The sequence below is a fragment of the Suricata suricatta genome, chromosome 3 (assembly GCF_006229205.1).
Source record: "Suricata suricatta isolate VVHF042 chromosome 3, meerkat_22Aug2017_6uvM2_HiC, whole genome shotgun sequence".
NCBI classification, from domain to species: domain Eukaryota; kingdom Metazoa; phylum Chordata; class Mammalia; order Carnivora; family Herpestidae; genus Suricata; species Suricata suricatta.
In genome coordinates, this window is record NC_043702.1 from 138955732 (window position 1) to 138974667 (window position 18936).

At 38.6% G+C, this 18936-nt stretch overlaps 1 protein-coding gene across 1 annotated transcript in view; it reads left to right on the top strand.

The window, feature by feature from the left end:
* INTS7 (integrator complex subunit 7) overlaps nt 1-18936 on the top strand; it is a 98636-nt gene that overhangs the window by 55983 nt on the left and 23717 nt on the right. Inside the window, exons 10-16 of the mRNA XM_029935320.1 lie at nt 93-190; nt 3109-3348; nt 4921-5058; nt 6153-6359; nt 16238-16432; nt 16936-17039; nt 18071-18139. Coding sequence (XP_029791180.1) covers nt 93-190; nt 3109-3348; nt 4921-5058; nt 6153-6359; nt 16238-16432; nt 16936-17039; nt 18071-18139 — 1051 coding nt within the window. The remainder of the gene's footprint in view (nt 1-92; nt 191-3108; nt 3349-4920; nt 5059-6152; nt 6360-16237; nt 16433-16935; nt 17040-18070; nt 18140-18936) is intronic.

Here is an 18936-nt window from a genome sequence, read left to right on the forward strand (position 1 = left end):
TGTGTGTGTGTGTGTGTGTGTGTGTGTGTGCACACATGCGTTATTTCATCTTTTCCATTTGACCACAGTAAAACTTAATGTTTTTCCTCTAGACCTTTTGGCTCTGGAACAAGATGCTGTCTTTGGCCTGGAATCCCTTCTGGTACTTTGTAGTCAAGATGATAGTCCAGGTGCTCAAGCCACGTTAAAGGTGAAAACATCATTTATTTTAATATAATGCCTGTTTTTATTGCCTCAACCAAGGATTGACAATCTCTCTTTAAAGGGCCAAATAGTAAATATTTTAAGTTTTGCAGGCTATGCACTCTTGTCACAACTACTCAGTTCTACAATTGTAGGACAAAGCGGCCATGGACAGTGTGCATAAGGGGAAAAAAGAAAGTATAGTGGTATGGCAGTAAAACTTCATTTACAGAACCAGACAGGTGTTTTCCAAAGGGCAATAGTTTGTCAACTCTGACTTAAACAAACATTTGCCCTTGATCTTCACTTTCAAAATTCTCGCTTTGACCATTGTTATTCCAGAGGATAGACAAAGTAAAAATCCGAGCTTTGGCCTATTTTGCCATCAGTTGACAGTGTTTATTAAGTTGAAGTAAATGCATTTGAAGGTCCTAGACAGTATAAGGCAAAGTTAAATAGGCAGAGCCCCTGCACTTATGGAAATTTATAATCTGAGGTAACACTGATGAGATATTTAAAATTTATTATATTTTTTATTTACTTAAGATATTTAGAATACTGGAGGTTTTTAAGACTTTTAAGATGTGAAATGAGACTTCTCTTATTGGAGAAAAATATGAAATGCAATTTGTGATGGTACAAAATTAAGAAAGGTGGGGTTAATAGGAGGAAAAAGCTATTAGGTAGGTATTGGAGATTATAAAAATGATAGCTTGTCTAAGTTATGGTTCAGTTTGAAGGAAGTCATAATGTAGTTTAGCATATTAAAAAAAGATATGTCGGGGAGACTGGGTGGCTCAGTTGGTTGAATGTCTGACTTTGGCCTAGGTCATGATCTCACACACAGTTCGTGGGCTCGAGCCTCATGTCAGGCTTTGTGCTGACAGCTCAGAGCCTGGAGCCTGCTTCCAATTCTGTGTGTCCACCTCTCTCTGTCTCAAAAATAAATAAATGTTAAAAAAAAAAAGGTATGTCACAGTGATGAACAGTAAAGGTATTAGTATCATTAAATAAAAGCTGATAATCAAGAGCTGGAGAAAGAAGTGTGGCAAGTGATTCCTACCCAGAATCCCTCTGGAGCCACAATACATTTATATAAAAGTTTTAAAAAAGAGAGAAAGAAAGAAAACAAACCAAATCTTTTTCTTACCAATTGTAGGTGTCAGTAAAACACTGGTCTCAGCACAGTGGGACATACGTAGATGGTCAAGAAAGGCCTCTGTATTAGGGGAGTTCCCCATCTAGAACACACTGACATTCATCTGAGGGACCATGGTACCAAACAGAATGCTCTAAGTTCCCTGGTAGAACAAAAATAGTGCAGCTCTGATGAGAGGACAGAGTTACGAGGGATTCAGCTGAGCTAAGGATGTTAGAGAAGACTTGAGCGAGTAGATGTCATGTGAGTTAAGCCTTGAAAGATGGGGTAGAATTTCAGTATTAAGGAAAGATCATTTGAATCCAAGGGACAACTATTAGAGAAGTTATGAAAACAGAAATGTACCTCTCATGTTGGAAGAATGGCGAATAGTCCACTGTGACTCGATGACACAATTAGGAGATCAGGAAGATCATCTGCAGCTCTGTCGTGGAGGTCACCAGACTTGATGCCAGGGAACTGTGTCTTGAGTCCATAGGTAGCTGAGGGGATATTGAAATTTCTAAAGTAATGGACATGCTGTAACATTTGTTGTAGTTATTATTGTTATTTAAATATATCTATTATGTGCCATACTTTGTTGACAACTTGTATATACATTTTTTTTCTTTACCAAAAAACCCGTCTACTGAAATTTGTCCCTTTTTAAGGCTCACAAGGAAATTAAGATTCAGAAAGATAAAATAACTTGTTGAAAGATATCTAGCTAATCAGGGGCAGGCTGATCTTCAACTTGGACCTGTCTGGTTCTGAAGACCACATTGTGTCTTCCTAACACATACTGAAAGCTACATGGTTGTAGTGCAAAGGTGGGTTAATGGGCCCGTGTTTTCAAGAGATTGAAATTAGGAAGAGATTTATGTTGTGGTAGAGAGAACGGAAAGGAGGTGGATATTAAAGATTTGACAGAAGTGAAAATGACTAGATGTTGCAGTCAGTTGGCTATGTAAAAATGAGAGGACTTCTGCTTTTGGTGTTTGGGATATGCGTCGATGCCATTAACTGGCCTGAATAGAAGTTCTAAAGCCAATTGATTTTTGGATTTCAGGTGAGAAGGAAGAAAGAAAGAAAATTAGGGGCGCCTGGGGGCTCGGTTGGTTAAGCATCCGACTTTGCTCGGGTCATGATCTCAAAGTTTGTTAGTTTGAGCTCTGCGTCAGGCTCTGTGCTGACAGCTTGGAGCCTGGAGCCTGCTTTGAATTCTGTGTCTCCTTCTCTCTCAGCCCTTCTGCCACATGTAATCTGTCTCTCTGTCTCTCAAAAATAAATAAATGTAAAAAAAAAAAAAACAGAAAAATACCTTTTTTGAACTTTAAACTCCTAGTAACCAAATACTAAAAATAGTTAATCCATTAAGTTTGGGGTAGGTAGGGTCTGGGAATCTGTAGTATCATCAGTGTCCTGTGTGATGCTGGCATAGGGAAGTTTTCAAACCATACTTCAGAAGCAGCTTTTGAAAAGCAGTGAAAGTACAGCATGATGACATCCCATTTGGCATGTATTTTGCCTTTTCCTCAGATCTTTCTTTTTAAATAGGCTTAGATTGAAATGAGTGATTAATATGTAGTCCTGACTTACTCTCATTTTAAACATAGCTCACTTTCAGATTATATTTAATAATAAGATTCAGTAGCCGTGTGTTCCTTAGGCAGGAAGATGTTATGCCTACAAAAAACCCTTTCCTTGATTTTTCCTACTCATTTGTACCAAGTTCTTTTCTTTAAAGCTTCCAAGTATAACTGATTCATCTTCTATTCCGTGTGCAGATTGCTCTGAACTGTATGGTGAAGTTAGCCAAGGGCAGGCCTCATCTTAGCCAGTCAGTGGTTGAGACCTTGTTGACCCAGCTGCACAGCGCTCAGGATGCTGCGCGGACCCTGATGTGCCATTGCCTGGCGGCCATTGCCATGCAGCTGCCGGTACTGGGCGATGGAATGCTTGGGGACCTCATGGAGCTCTACAAGGTGATCGGACGGTCGGCCACAGACAAGCAGCAGGAACTTCTGGTAAAGAGCCACCATTTGAACCTGCAGGGGATGAATAGATCTGGTCCAGTGGGAATTACTTTAGGAAGTCAACGTTACTGTTTGACTCTACTTAAAAAGATGAATTGAGAAGACCAAGAGCATGCTGCAGTCAGAATAGTATTGGAACTGTGAGCTTTTGACTGTTTCCACTTTTGATTTACAAACCTCTAATTAATTCAGATCTAATACTGCATTCCTCCTAAGCTCTGTCAAGTCTGCTTGGTCTAGCAAGGCCCCAGTCTGATATTTTTGTCTTACTACAAAGTGAAAATAATTTTTTTTTCTAATGCAAAGCAGTAATGAACTAAACCCCATTTTGTACTTTGAAGAATACAAGTTAAAGACATAATGATAACAGTGACCATAAATGAGCTCAAATTCCTCTTTTCTTGTTCAAGATCTCTGTAGCTGTTTAGAATCTTATTTAGGTTTCTGTATAGTTCTGGGGTTGAGAAGGGTGTGCGCTTTAGATACAGAAGGCAGGGAAGCTATATAATAATGTGTAGTTGGAAGTTCTCCAAGGCTGAGAGTAGACTTCATTCTAAATAAATCTAATGAGATGTAAGCCTTAAGATGTCTGCTCCGTTATTGTGGTTATCTGAATTTAGGGCTTGGGGAGGAGTGGAATGAAATGTCTTACTCAAGCTCATTTTATATTTAATCCTCCAGGGGGGGATTGTGTAAAAGATTGCCTGTCTCCTTCCTACCAGGAAAGGTTACCGTTGATGACCAAGTGGCACTGGTCATGGGAATGACATCATACAGTTATCCCAACATATGTGGTCTTTTTGTATGCATCAGCCTCAGAATGCTAAGACACACTTAGCCAAGTTTCTTTTTTATTGAAGCAGCATTTTCAACTAATGTTCTTTATCCCTTTTTTGTTAGTACTACTGTGAGGCAGTTGTAAATTAGGAAACATAATATTAAAAAACACAAGGAATAATATGAATACATTTGCATCCATCACGTAGCTTAAGAAAAAAATATTATCAGTACGGTTGAATTGTACTTCCCTCTGTACCTCCCTAAGAGCATCTTCTTCCTTCTCCCAGAAGTAACCACTACCCTGCATTTGGTGTTCATCGTTCCCATGCATGTTATACGTTTACTACCTTGGTATATATCCTAAGTAATAAACAATATTCTTTTCATATTTTTAACTTCATATAAAGATTATCTTGCTACATGAAATCTTTTGCATATTGTCTCTCTTTGCCTGTTTGGTGTGAACCATCTAATAGATAAGTGCATTTCTGATTTACCCATTTCACTACTCTATGGTATTTCACTGTGTGATTATATCATAATTTACTTATTCATATTTATGGGCATTGTTTCCAAGTATTGCTATTATAAACAGTACTCTGAGCAATGGGATAATTTGCTTAATGACTTCAAAGTCATTAATAAATGTCAAAGGAAAACAAATTTTGTTCCTTTTTGATGGGTTCTAATTAGTTCTTTTCCCTTTGGGATAAAGTGATCTATGACACTGGATAGAATTACATGTTTTCTTCCTTATTTTTCTTACTTCTTGCTCAATGTTAGGTGAGTTTGGCCACTGTGATATTTGTAGCAAGTCAGAAAGCGCTGTCTGCTGAAGTAAAGGCAGTCATTAAACAGCAACTCGAAAGTGTCTCCAACGGATGGACTGTTTACCGAATTGCCAGACAAGCTTCCAGGATGGTACGTGTCATCCTTCTGTGTGAACCGGGTTGGTGAAAGTGGCAGGTTACACACCTTTGATTGTGTGATTGTCACCCCTCCTCAAGACGGAAAATAAATATGGAAGAACGTTTTAATCATGGGATTGAAAGATGATAATGGAAAGAAAGAAAGGACCTAGTTTGTAAATTTCCTCATGTGTTGTTATGGGGAAAGTTCCACAGGAATTCCAAAAATATGAGCTCGTTTTGGCTGAAGGTTATCAGTACGGTTTCATTCTGCCCTATATTCTCAAAACCACAGCTGCCTCCCACCCACCACATCTGTCCTCCGTTATCAGTATACCAGATCTTTCTTCCTTCTCTCTCCCCAGCCTTGTCATTCTTATTTGGAGATATGGGCATGTTTTAGTAGTCTGTTCCCTGCTCAGCTATATGAAAAGCCTAACAATTTTTATTTTATTTGAGAGGAAATATAGAGTTTGGTTAGTGTAGAAATCTTTTGGGAATAAGACCAGAGAGCAAGTTGAGAAGTGTTATTCTAAAAATTGTAACACATGTTCTCGTTTTAGGGTGTTTCTCAAATGGGGGGGGGGGGGGGGCTCTGTTGATGGGACAATTCCTTGTTACACCCAATGCCCCCGAGCTTCCAGGGACTGCAGGATACTGAGCTCACATTCCGGCCTCCGGCTCCTCTCCCCTGGTCATTTCCAGAGGTATGCATGGTGCTGCTGATAATCCCTGCAGGGAACTTACTGGAGTTCCCACCCTGCTTCCCCACCTGCTGACTAGCTCAGACAGAATTTATCACGTAGTACAATACGTATTCATACTTTCTATAGTTTGAACTAAAGTTCTAGACGTGAGTTATACTTCATTCCATTTATTTTTCTCTTTGGAACTGTTTTAGGAAAGAACTTCAGGCATTCTGTTACGTAAAAGCAGCTCAGCATTATTTTCTCTGAAGAAATACTTAGACTGAGTCTCAAAGAGTTATATAATGTGAGGAATGATTGTTAAAATTTATTCAAGGTTCGAGTTTGTCTTAATAGCTGCCTCACCACCTAATTCAGGTATAGAGTCTCATCATGTGCATCCACCCCCCGTTTTTTTTAGGGTAACCATGATATGGCCAGAGAGCTTTATCAGAGTTTGCTGACTCAGGTTGCCTCCGAACATTTCTACTTCTGGCTGAATAGTCTGAAGGAGTTCTCACATGCAGAACAGTGCCTCACCGGGTTGCAAGAGGAGAACTATAGCTCAGCACTTTCTTGCATTGCTGAGTCTTTAAAATTCTACCACAAAGGGATTGCTTCCTTAACAGTAAGTACTCTTAATTCTCCTTTGGTGAGGATGACTTGTGTGAGAATGGCCTCCCTTTTCTTTTTGGGTTATTCTGTTTTAACTACCTTGAAAAATCTGTTGACAAATATATTTAGCAATATTAAAACAATAAATAGGACATGGTAGTAAATCCTTAACCCCACCCCCACTTTTTGATTTTCAAAAGTTGAGGGAGTTTATCATTTTGTTTTTGTCAAGTACTAGGTACCACATAGAAGGAGGGTTACTGAATCCATGCAGAATGGACACGGGGAGATAGGATATTCCTTCTCTAGACTCCTGTTAATAAAAGGTACTGGATCAGTACCAACCATCATATGGAACCCCCCGCCCCCTATTTCATGTCTAGCAGCTGCTCACTAAGGAACTAGAGTTTCTTGCTTTGTAGCTAAAGAAGAAATTATCAAGGATGCTAGTGTCCCATTTTTTACCCCTCTGTGATGCCCTCCTGTCCCAAATTAATAGTCAGCCAGCTGCTGTTTTTTGTTTTCTCTGCCAGGAGAGTAAAGGGGTTGCAAGAAGGGCAGACCTTTAACATTTCTTACATTTCCTTGAAATGAGTCATATTCCGAAGTAAGAACCTATATCCAAGAGGAGCATTTTCTGTATTAATGTAAAGATTTCTTTTCCCCTCAAGAGAAAAGAGTGTGTATAATCAACATTAGACAATTTGTGTATTGTCACCCCACGTTTAAAATTGTATATATTTACATGGACCCCTAAAACTTTTGGTACCTGTTTACATATATTTATCACATAATCTAGAATATTTTTAATAGTGGGCCATCCCAAAAGAGATGCTCTGAAGTAGAATAAAGAATAAACAGATGTCACAGAAGAGACAGAGTAGTCAGACTCCTGTGGGTACATATCTTTTGAAGTATAATTTCTTTTTTGGCTAGCATTAACCAACTGCTGTTTTAAAAACAGGAATATACAAATGGCTTCTCTCCAGCTTAAAGGGTAGCATGGACTACGGTGATTCTTTCCTCTTGGTTATTCCGGGAAAAGACTGTTGTTACTTATATCAGGCTAATGAATGCCTCAGACAATCAAAAGGTACAATTATTGGTTGTGATCAGTAGAATTATTTCATTTTCTAGTTCATGTGGGGCTTATTTATCAGTCAGCACAGAAACTGGGGGTTCCAACTGTGAAAGAAGCTCAGAGAACAGTGAAGCAGACGAAATTAATATTATGAAAATCCTGTTGAATATTTAATAGTCTTCTAATGATTTGTGGGGTATGTGTATTTAATGAGGCTTGGCAGTAATTAAGGATTGAATTCTGACATAGAAAGAAAGTACTCGATTGACAGAGAGAAAGCCCTTGTCTTCATCTCCACTCTGCCGTTAACATTAGGACCTAAGGCAGGTTCTTGGGCCTCACATCATCTCCTTCTGAAATGCAGTTCTTTTATTCTACAGACCATAAGCACTTACTATGTGCCAGACTCTCCTTTGAGGTTAAGAAAAACAAATAGGAAATGATTCTCTTCTCTTGCGTATAGGGGTAGAGAAGAAGGCAGTAATGATCCTTAGAGTTGTTTGGAACTTTCCACATTTCTGATTGTACTGTACCATTAGCAAAGCAAAGACTTTAACCATTCATTAAGCAAGTGCGGATTTGATAGTAGCTTTGCACCTTTGTAACTGAGAGAGATGAGCACGGACTGCCCTTCTGCTCCTGCCACATGACGAGTCGATGTGAGGTTGTATAGCTCTGTGAATTACCTCCTTCAGCCAAACTGAACAGAAGAAGCTGAACAGTCTGTGCTTAAGGGGACCCTACAGCAAGGCTGGGTGGCTAATTTCCCAACACAGTGATTAATTAGATAGAGTTGTCTTGCTACTTAAGAATAAAAATTGTAAAAACGATCTTAGTTTTGTTCTAAGTAACAAGTCACAAATTTAGTGACTTAAGACAACACTCGTTTATTTCACTGTGTCCATGAGCCAGAAGTCCAGACATGGTACTGAGCTGGGTCCTGTGTTCATGTTGTCACGGTTGCAATCACGGTGTCTGCCAGGGCCAGTCTTGTCTGAGGCTCGAGGAAGCGCAGGGTCCTCTTCTGAACTCACGTTTACAGAATTCATTTCCTCGTGGCTGTAGAATCTGTGGAAGCTTCAAGGCCAGCAGGAGGATCTCTCACCTTCAAGACTATCTTTTAATGGCCTCACCTGATTAGGGGAGATCCATCCAGAATATATGAATCTTTCTTTTGATTGATACAAAGTCACTCCATTAAGGATCTAAATTACACCTCCAAAATTCACCTTTTGTCATATTCCATTAGTTAGAAACAAGTTACAGGTTTCATTCACACTCAGAGATTACTAAAGATGTGGATGCCAAGGGGTATGAACCAGAGGAACCTTCTTAGCATTCTGACTACAATGGTGGATTCTTAACTTTATTTTAAAATAGTGAATATGTATAACATGTCCATATGTATTGTAGAGGGTATATAAAAAAGGTAACAAATAACCAAGTTTACCTATCATCATTAGGAAATGGGACTTTACCATAGCCTCTAAAGTCCCTCCCAGTTTGCATCTCATCCCCTACCCTACAAAGGTAACCGCCATCCGGCATCTTGTGTGCCCCATTCCCTCGGCCCTCTTTATAATTTTAATGTGCTTATTTGTAATTCTAAACAAGGTACCATTTTATGTTGTTTTTGAATTTTATATGAAAAGAAATCAACCATGTTTGTCTTCAACTTGCTTTGGTTATCTAAATTATATTCTTTTTTTAAGTTTTATTGATTTTGAGAGAGAAAGTATGTGTCTAAGGGGCAGCATGCCTGAGGGGAGGGGCGGAGTGAGAGGCTGAGAGAGAGAATCCCAAACAGGCCTCATGCTTTCAGCACAGAGCCTGGTTCGGGACTTGAACCCATGTACCAGGAGATCATGACGTGAGCTGAACTCAAGAGCTGGACACTCAACCAGGCACCCTGGCATACTTATCTAAATGATGTTCTTAAGATTTATTCATCTTGTGGGGCGCCTGGGTGGCTCAATCAGTTAAGTGGCCGATTTAGTTCAGGTCATGATTTCACAGTTCGTGGGTTCAAGCCCCACGTTGGGCTCTGCTGACAGCTGGGAGCCTGCAGGCTGCTTCGGATTCTGTGTATCCCTCTCTCTGACCCTCCCCCGCTCACACTCTGTGTGTCTCTCTCTCTCAAAAAATAAACATTAAAAATTTTTTAAAAAAGATTTATTCATCTTGTTGCATGGAGCTGTAGGTCGGTTTTACTGATGTATATTCTCACATCAATGAATGTTTATTTGCCCATTCTAGTGTTGATAGAAATTTTAATTTTTCCAGGGTTTTTTTTGTTTTGTTTTGTTTTTTTGCTATTATAACAGTACTGCTGTGAACATGCTTGTACATGTCTTTTGAGACAGCTATGTAAAGCTTTCTCTAGGACAGTCATTCTCAGTTGGGGATGATTTCACCCTTCCAGAGGACATTAGGCAATGTCTAGAGACATTTTTGGTCATCATGATTTGTCATGGTATTACTGGCATTTAGTGGACACAGGCCAGAGATGCTGCTAAACACTCAGCAATCGGCCAGACAAGTCCCCTCCACAAAGAATTACTCAGTTCAAAATGTAGCTGGCATACTGAGATTGAAAACCCGTTTCTAGGGCAGTAGACCTCATTCAAAGTGGTCTCTCTGTCCCCTGCTCCAAGGTATGTGGGAGTGTTTCTCTTTGTCATAAGGGGAAAGGGGACTGCTACTGGTTTTAATCATTTTATTTATTTTCTTATTTATTAGATATAATTGACATACAACATTTGTTTCAGGTCTATAACACAGTGATTGAATATTTGTATATGTTGTAAGGTGATCACTACAATAAGAGTAGTTAGTTAATATCCTTCATCATCATACATAGTTAAAAATCTTTTTCTTATGCTGACAACTTACGATCTATTCTCTTAGCACCTCTCAAACATGCAACACAGTGTTATTAACTATACTCACCATACTATATTCGATATCCCCATGATTTAATTATTTTATAACTGGGAGTTTATACTTTGACCCCCTTCATGCATTTCACCTACCTATCACCCTCTTCACTCCCCTCTCCCCTCCACCTCCCCACCTCTGGCAACCACAGATCTATTCTCTGTACCTATCAGCGTGGAGGTTTTTTTGGTTTTTGTTCTTGTATTCCACATATAAATGAGATCATAGAGCATTTGTCTTTGTCACTTAGCATAAAGCCCTCAGGGTCCATCTGTGTTATTGAAGATGGGAAATTTTCACATTTTTATGAGTGGATAATACTTTTTTATATATGTCACATTTTCTTTATCCATTCATCTGTTGATGGACATATTTGGGTTGTTTCCAAATCTGTTGTAAATAATGCTGTAATGAGCATGGGGGTGTATATATCTTTTTGAGATAATGTTTTTGTTTTGGTCAGATGAATACCCAGAAGTGGAGTTGTTGGGTCATATGGTAGTTCTTTTGGTAGTGTTTTGAGGATCCTTCCGTACCATTTTCCATAGTGGCTGCACCAGTTTACATTCCCACCAACAGTGTATCAGAGTTTCCTTTTTCCCCCACATCCTTAACAACACTTTTTTCTTTTTGATGATGGTCATTCTAACAGGTGTGAAGTGATATCTTGTGGTCTTAATTTGCACTTCTCTTATTATTAGTGATGATGAGCATCTTTTCATATACCTCTTGGCCATCTTTATGCCTTTTTTTGAAAAATGTCTAGTCAGATTTTCTGCTAATTTTGTGATCAGATTTTTGTTTGTTTTGTCTTGTTTTGCTGTTGGGTTAATAGGAGTTCTTTATATATTTTGGATATTAGGATTTGCAAATCTTTTCTCCCATTCAGTAGTTGCCTTTTTATTTTCTTGAAACAGTTTAACATTTGTTTCATGTTTGGCCATTTGTATTTTGGTTGTGTGTGTGTGTGTGTGTGTGTGTGTGTGTGTGTATGTGTGTGTGAGAGAGAGAGAGAGAGAGAGAGAAGATGTTTCACAGAAGTGAAAGTTGAAGTTTTTTGTTCATTTTCCTAGGAGACTGGTTGTCTTATTGATTTGTCAGAATTCCTTAATTGTTCTGGATACTAGTTTTTTGTAGGTTATATGAGTTACACATTTCTTATTTTGTAGCTTTTTACTCCACTTTCTATCTTTTGTTGAACAGCAGTCCTAAGCAGTCTAAGACTTAGTGGTCTAAGTTATTGATCTTCCTTCCTTTATGGTTTTTGTTTTTAAAATTTTTTCCCACTTCATGCTCCCTTTACCCTTCTCCCCAGAAGTCAGCCTGTTTCGGTTTCTAAAACGATAGATTGGGCTTGCCTTGTTTTTAATAATCAGTTAGAGAATTGTACAGTAGTATTCTTGGATTCTAGCTTGTTTTGTTCAGCTTTACGTTTGTATGATTCATTCATTTTGCTGTTTTTTGCATATTGTAATTCACTCATTTTCATTGCTCTGTGATACTCTTTTGGTGACTGTTAAAGCTATCTGTTTAATCCTTGATATCACTGGGGAACATTTGGGTTATTTCCAGTTTGGGACTATTAAGAGTAATTTGACTATCAACATTCTAATGCACATCTTTTGGTAGAGGTGTGCATTTCTTCTGAATCGTAGTGCTGTCTCATAAAATATTCTGAGGTTCAGCTTTAATAAATACTGCCAAAAGTTGCCCATGGTGGTTTCCAGCTTAGACTCTTATCAATATAAATGCTTTGGGGGCCTCATAGTGTTTCTTGAATTTATGGCTTGATGACTTTGTCTATTTCAGAACATTTGGTCATTGTCTCTTCAGCCATACCTTCTGTCCCTTTCTCTCTCATTTGGGACTCCAGATGTACCTACACTAACTCTTCTTACCATGTTTCATTTATCTCTTACATTCTCTTCTGTATTTTCTTTTTATCTCTCTATTCTTAGCTCTATATATGTTCTACTGATTGATAAGTAATTGTTCTTCCACCCTCAGTAATTCTTACATTGTGTTTAACTGCTGTCAAACTCATTCATTAAGTTCTTAATTTCATTTGTTGTGTGTTTTTTTTTTTCAGTTCCAGAATTCTTATTTGGTTATTTTATATTTTCCAATTCTCTGCCAGGACTCTGTCTTGTCATTTAATTTCTTTTATCATATTAATCATAGTTGTTTTAAAATTCATATCTGATGTTCTTTTTTCTGGATCTGTTGTGGTTTGTGTCTTTGACTTGTTTATCTGCCTCTTGGTTTGGAGAATTTTGTGTTTTTTGTATGCTTGGTAATTTTTTATTTGGTTTTGGATAGTGTGGATGAAAAAGTGTAGTGATTACATCATCCAGAGCCGTATATATCTTTTGGCAGGCAGTTAGACTGAGGTCACCTTAATCCAACCAAGGACTGAACTGATTCAAAGCTAGGCTTCAGTCCTTGAGAGAGCCAACATATTTTTGGATTCTCCTGACTCCTACTGCATAGCCTTTTGAGGTTACAGCCGTAGCTTGATGTGTTCTCCACGGTACCCCGGGGTCTTAGGAGATTGCTGACAATTCTGCTCAGCCTCAGGCTCTCAGGAGCAGCTTGCAAGTTAGCAGAGATCTCAAGGGAGAAAATGTCACCAAATGTCAGTCTCACTTCCTTGCATTTTCCGTCTCTCCATGATTTTTGACTTTGAAATCCTTTTTGCTGAAAGTGCCACTGTGAACATTGGGGTACATGTGCCCCTGTGCATCAGCACTTCTGTATCCCTTGGGTAGATCGCCAGCAGTGCTATTGCTGGGTCATAGGGGAGTTCTGTTGATAGTTTTGAATGCTGAGAAACTGAGGGCTGAAGAAGGAGGGAGGAAGGGGCAGGGGGGGTGATGGTCATGGAGAGGGGCACTTGTGGGGAAGAGCACTGGGTGTTATATGGAAACCAACTTGGTAATAAACTATTAATTAAAAAAAAATCCTTTTTGCTCAGTAAGCTCTTCAGTGCTTTCAAATAGATGTTCTTAATATTGTATTCAGTTTTCACTGCTGTTGTTAGCAGGAGGCCTGGTCTAAAACAGTCAAGGCCATGATTGCCTTATGCTTGGCTTAATCTTTCAGAATCCAAGCTTATAGTAAGTAAAATAAGCTAGACATAAGAAGACTCATGCTGCCTGATTTCACTTGTATGAGATATCTAAAGAAGTCAGATTTATAGAAACAAAACTACAGTGAGGGTTGCCAGGTCCACAGTTTACATTATGGCTTAAACATACACACACACTCTCTGTTTTTTAAATGGGCTCATCAGATACCTTTCTTTTAAGCCATGTTGGTTTCTTTAGGTAGCTCCATTTAGAGAATTGGGGGTTGGTCACCTGGGTGGCTCAGTTAACATCTGACTTTGGATCAGGTCATGATCTCATGGTTTGTAGGTTCTAGCCCCATGTCAGGCTTTGTGCTGACAGCTCAGAGCCTGGAGCCTGCTTTGGATTCGGCGTCTCCCTCTCTCTCTGCCCCTCCCGCACTTGCGTGTGTGCTTGCTCTCTCTCTCTCTGTCTCTCTCGTTCTCTCTCAAAGGAAATAAACTTTAAAAAAATTAGATAAGTACTACAAGTCAGCAGTTCAGTGAAGTCACATTTGCATACCTAGTAAGGATTTAACTGTAAATGTTTAGGGGAAAAGAAAGAAGGAAGGGGAAAAAATAGGAATTTAAATAACAGAGAAGTAAAATAGCAATCCAAGTAGTAGGTATAGTTCTCAATTACCTGATGCCTCAGAATAAGCCTCGGGGAGGGCTCTGAGTCTGTTGTTCCTTCACCCACCGGCTAGTGTTGAATTCAATGAATAGCATTCCTCGCTGAGGAAGTTTCAAGGGTAGTATTAATTACATATAATTTTTTATTTCTCATTGGCATTATTCATACTGCTATAAATCTAAATTTTATTTCCCACACATTTTCTGTCTTTCATGGATGATATTACCTTTTAAAGCCTCTGACCTCTATGACAAATCTATCTTTTCTATGTTCTTTTGAACATGTGTACTATACCTAACATTGCTTTCCTTCAGTATAACACAGTCCAAGATGCTCAGTCACTTTCAAGGTTACTACCTTGTATCATCAATAAAATACTCAAAAGTAAATCCAGAGTTGTAATAAATCTCCCTCATTGTAACTATATTTTGCTTCTCCTTCAGTTTTTTAATGCATGTTAGGACAAGATTGCCAGTGTTTTTTGTCTGGTCAGGTGGTCTGTACTGTATTTATATAACAGTATCCTATACACCTACTTGTGTTCCTGACCATTGTAAAGTTACTGACAAGCAGTAAGTTAAAAATAGCAGGTAGTAGTTTAAGGAGCAGAGGAGATCTTATAGGAACAAATTAAATCTCTAAGGAATTAAAGACAATTGAAATGATCTCTTTAAACTCCTAATCTGTGCTATTTCCTGATTAGAACAGACATTCCAAAAGCATGAAAAGGACAAAATGCACTATATTGAGTACAATTATTACCTCTAACTTCTATGGCTCTATTTATATGTAGCTTTTAAATATCACCAAGGACCTTGCAGTTTGAAAAGGATACTAGAGTAGGTGTATGTTCTTATATAGGGAGAGGCTAATTATTTCCCAGAGTAAAATATGAATACTACCAAATAACAAATCTTATTGTTTGACACTTACAAGTAGAGACAAGTACACTAAGGTCAATATGTGATACTTGGCTAGATGGTAATATTGTACCTGACTTCCCAAAGTCAAAAGCCGTGCTCTCCTGCTGAAAGAATAGAGTAAGTGAGGTAGTATGTAAGGAACAAACAGCATCAGCATGTTTTAAGCTTGTCATGTCAGAGGAAAACTATTTTCACGATTCCTCCATGTATAGGATATTTTTGGTATGCCTTTTGTTGAAAGCCCCATGCTCGGTTCTCTGTTAGAGTAGTTGCTGAGTAGTTAAACGTTGTCCTGGTTCTCTGCCCACAAGTCTGTCTTGACTTATATACCTTGTCCCGTCTACGTAGCAAATGCCACTCTTTGCTATCCAGGACTCACCCCAATACTTCTCCATTTCCTTTGAAACTTATTTGTGTGTTTTGACCTGTCCTTCCTCCCATTAGCCTCTCTGTGTATTCTAAATGTGTCTACTCAGAAATTCTTTTGAATATTAATCTGGGCTCACAGTGGGAAAATGTGGCTATGAGACACATGCTGTTTTAACAGTGACTGTCTAGCACCATGTTTCTCCTTACCTTATCTTTCTTTCCTCCCCCGCCCCCCAACTTTTAAAAATCCTATTAATGATTCCAGTGATGAGACTTTCAGGTTAGAAAGGTGGTCAGGTGCCTGGGTGGCTCAGTCGGTTAAGTGTGGGACTTCGGCTCAGGTAATGATCTCATAGTTTATGGGTTTGAGCCCCATGTTGGGCTCTGTGCTGACAACATGGAGCCTGCTTAGGATTCTGTGTCTCCTTCTGTCTTTGCCCCTCCCCTGTTTCTGCTTCATCTGTTAAAAGTAAATAAACGTTAAAAATTTTTTTAAGAAAGGAAGGTGGTGATACGGGGTTTTAGAAGAATGGTCATGTCCTTAAAGTGTCCCTCAAATGATATCTTAACTGGCGATGATCTAACCAGTCCACATGCTGTGGAGTCTGCGAATGTAGGAAGTAAGGAACTGAATGCTGACGGAACAGTTTCTCAGAGCTGATGCTAAGAATGCTAAGTTTTTCTTTCTAATATTACATCGTTCCTCTTACAATGTAGGTGTTTATCCATCAATGTTAGGGCTACTACTGTTCTTATGCACAAGCGGTGCCAAATATTTTTTTGTCTGGCACCATCTTGCTATTATGTTTACTTTGCCTTATATATCTCTTTTTCCCCCCAGGCTGCCAGCACACCACTGAATCCTTTAAGTTTTCAGTGTGAATTTGTAAAACTCAGGATTGACCTTCTTCAAGCCTTCTCTCAACTTATCTGTACTTGCAATAGCCTAAAGACAAGCCCTCCACCTGCAATTGCCACAACCATTGCCATGACATTAGGGAATGACCTTCAGAGGTGTGGTCGCATCTCCAATCAGGTGTGCCTTAACTTTATTTTCAGTGCAGTGTTTATTTATACTTCAGAGGTTTTTGAGGTTAGTTGTGGGATGAAAAATTCCAAAATCAGCAGTTTGACTAAAAGATATTCATTAACCATCAAATGCTTATTAACTCCTCTATCTTGCCAAAAATAGGCTGACTTTTTTTTTAGAGTGGCAAAGTGATTGTCTCGCTAGATGCTGCACATTTATTACTGTACTTAATCTTTTAATGGAACTTGAAGCTAAAAAAAGCAATGTTTTGTTTCTGCGTATCATATGTATTATTATTATACTTTAGTGAACATTTAACATCATTGTTAATTTTATTTAACAAGGGTTGTAAGAATGAGTGGAATGGAAATGAAAAGAGTTGAACTACCTTTTGGATTTGTTTGATTGTTTGAGGAGGGGTTTTTATGTTTTGATTTTTGTAGTATCATTATTATACAATAATGATAGCATGTTTGTCTCTCATAATGGATACTTTTACTTCTTTTCAGATGAAACAGTCCATGGAAGAATTCCGAAGCCTTGCTTCCCGATACGGGGATCTTTATCAGGCATCTTTCGATGCTGATTCAGCAACTTTGAGGAATCTGGAACTATATCCTAAGCCGCCTCGTTATTTCTTGTTCTTTAGAAGTATTCTTTTAAATGTAGAGTTAATGCTTTGGATATGCTTAACTAGAAAATATACATTAGATAAGCCTAAATTTATTATAATTAATAACTTGTCTTTTGAAATCTAGTATGAGCAGTACAATTGTACTTTCTAACTTCAGCCAGGCTTTAAAAATTAATAGTGATTCAGTGGTGGCCTTTCTTCACCACTAAGAAGAGCATCCGAAACCCAACACGTGTTGCATACTTGGTGATTACTTGAGCTGCAGCGGAAAACGCAACACATTTTCCCACCAGAGACCCATTTTCTCTTTTGCATCAAGTCTGTTTTCTTCATGGAAAACAACCCTGGTTCCCATCACCTTTATTAATGAAGTATTATTCTATAATCTTCCTTGTCCCTTTTGTTCCCTAAGCCCTCTGTGAGTTCTCCATATTTTTTATTAGCAGCCTCAAACCCTTTTTGGAAGGAGGACAGAGATAAGTTGTTTTTAAGTTGTAGGACCTATACATTAGTAGTTCTGAGCCTTTTAGTTTTATAAGTAAAAACCTCATGAATGCTGTGGACCCTCTCCTCTCCAGAATGCATTTATGCACACGCTCCAGCAGATTTACAAAGTTGCAGCAGGGTTAACAGATCCCTTGAGCCCCAGCTTAGGAACCTCTGGGGTAACTAGAGACCATTTTGGTTGTCGCTGTTTTTAACTTTTATCAGTGACACCCCTACGTCGGAGCAGAAGAAAAACATTTCTGTGATTGACACTCAGAACCTGTTGCTCGGTGTCCCCACTTCCCACGTTAGGCGGCCTCTGAAGTACTCTTCCTGGAACGGAATATCAGAGACACTATTAGAAACAGTAAAAGGGGGGAAAAATAGACTCCCAAACCATTTGGTGTGGTAACATTATGGTTACCTTAACGTGAAGTGTGATCCGCCTCTCTACTTGAACTTCAGAGAATATAAAGTTCGTGTGGATTTCTCCTTTTTCATGTGTAACCTTAACGTCCGTCCAGACAGCAGCAGAGCTGTTTGTTGATATCTCATGCAATAGAAGCCCTCATTTTGGATCCAGAATCAGCAAGGTATTTCTAATAATAGTTTACACTGAAGTACATTTTCAAATATGTCTTACCTAGTCATCACAGCAGTGTTTTGGAAGAGATTTTATATAAGAAGAAGAAAGAACAGGGACTTCTCCAGTATTTATTTACCTGAGGTCACAGCTAGTGACAAAACCTGATTTTTCCGACTCTGTTGTTTATTTACCTCCGGCCTCCTATTTTTAAAACATTGACCTGGAAAAATAACTAAGAAAAAATTCTTTGAAATTTGAATATGTTCCTCTTGTATACTATACCTAAATTTTGGTATGAAAAACTGGGTTAATAATATAATTAAGCTTGACATTTTTATTCGTTGGTTTCCTAAACAAAAGATATTCCTGGTTTTGCTCCAATAATATTCTTCTCTCCTCTTCCATTAACTAATTATTCGAGAATAGTCTGTTGGAGGTTTTTTTCCCCCCCATTATAGTATTCTCTTTTGGAATGTGCATTTTCAACTGTCTGTAATTTCCGATCTAATAAGGCCTGGGATTCCAAGGTCAGCTTCCTCAAAGAGAATGCAATCAACAAAGCAGGGTAAAATTTCTCTACCCTGGGGCATTGACTCACCATTTCTTTTCAGGATAATAGCAAGGTCCTTGCTTCTGTCTTAAAGTTCTCCTACTCCCAGACTAGGCCACTTGGCTGTCTTTTTCCCTATTCATCTGATCCATTTTAATATTTTCATAACATACTAATAATTTGCTTATTTTTCCTTTTATCCTGTTCTCACCAGTGTTCATCTTCCCGTCAGGCTTACAGTGCTTATTTAAAAA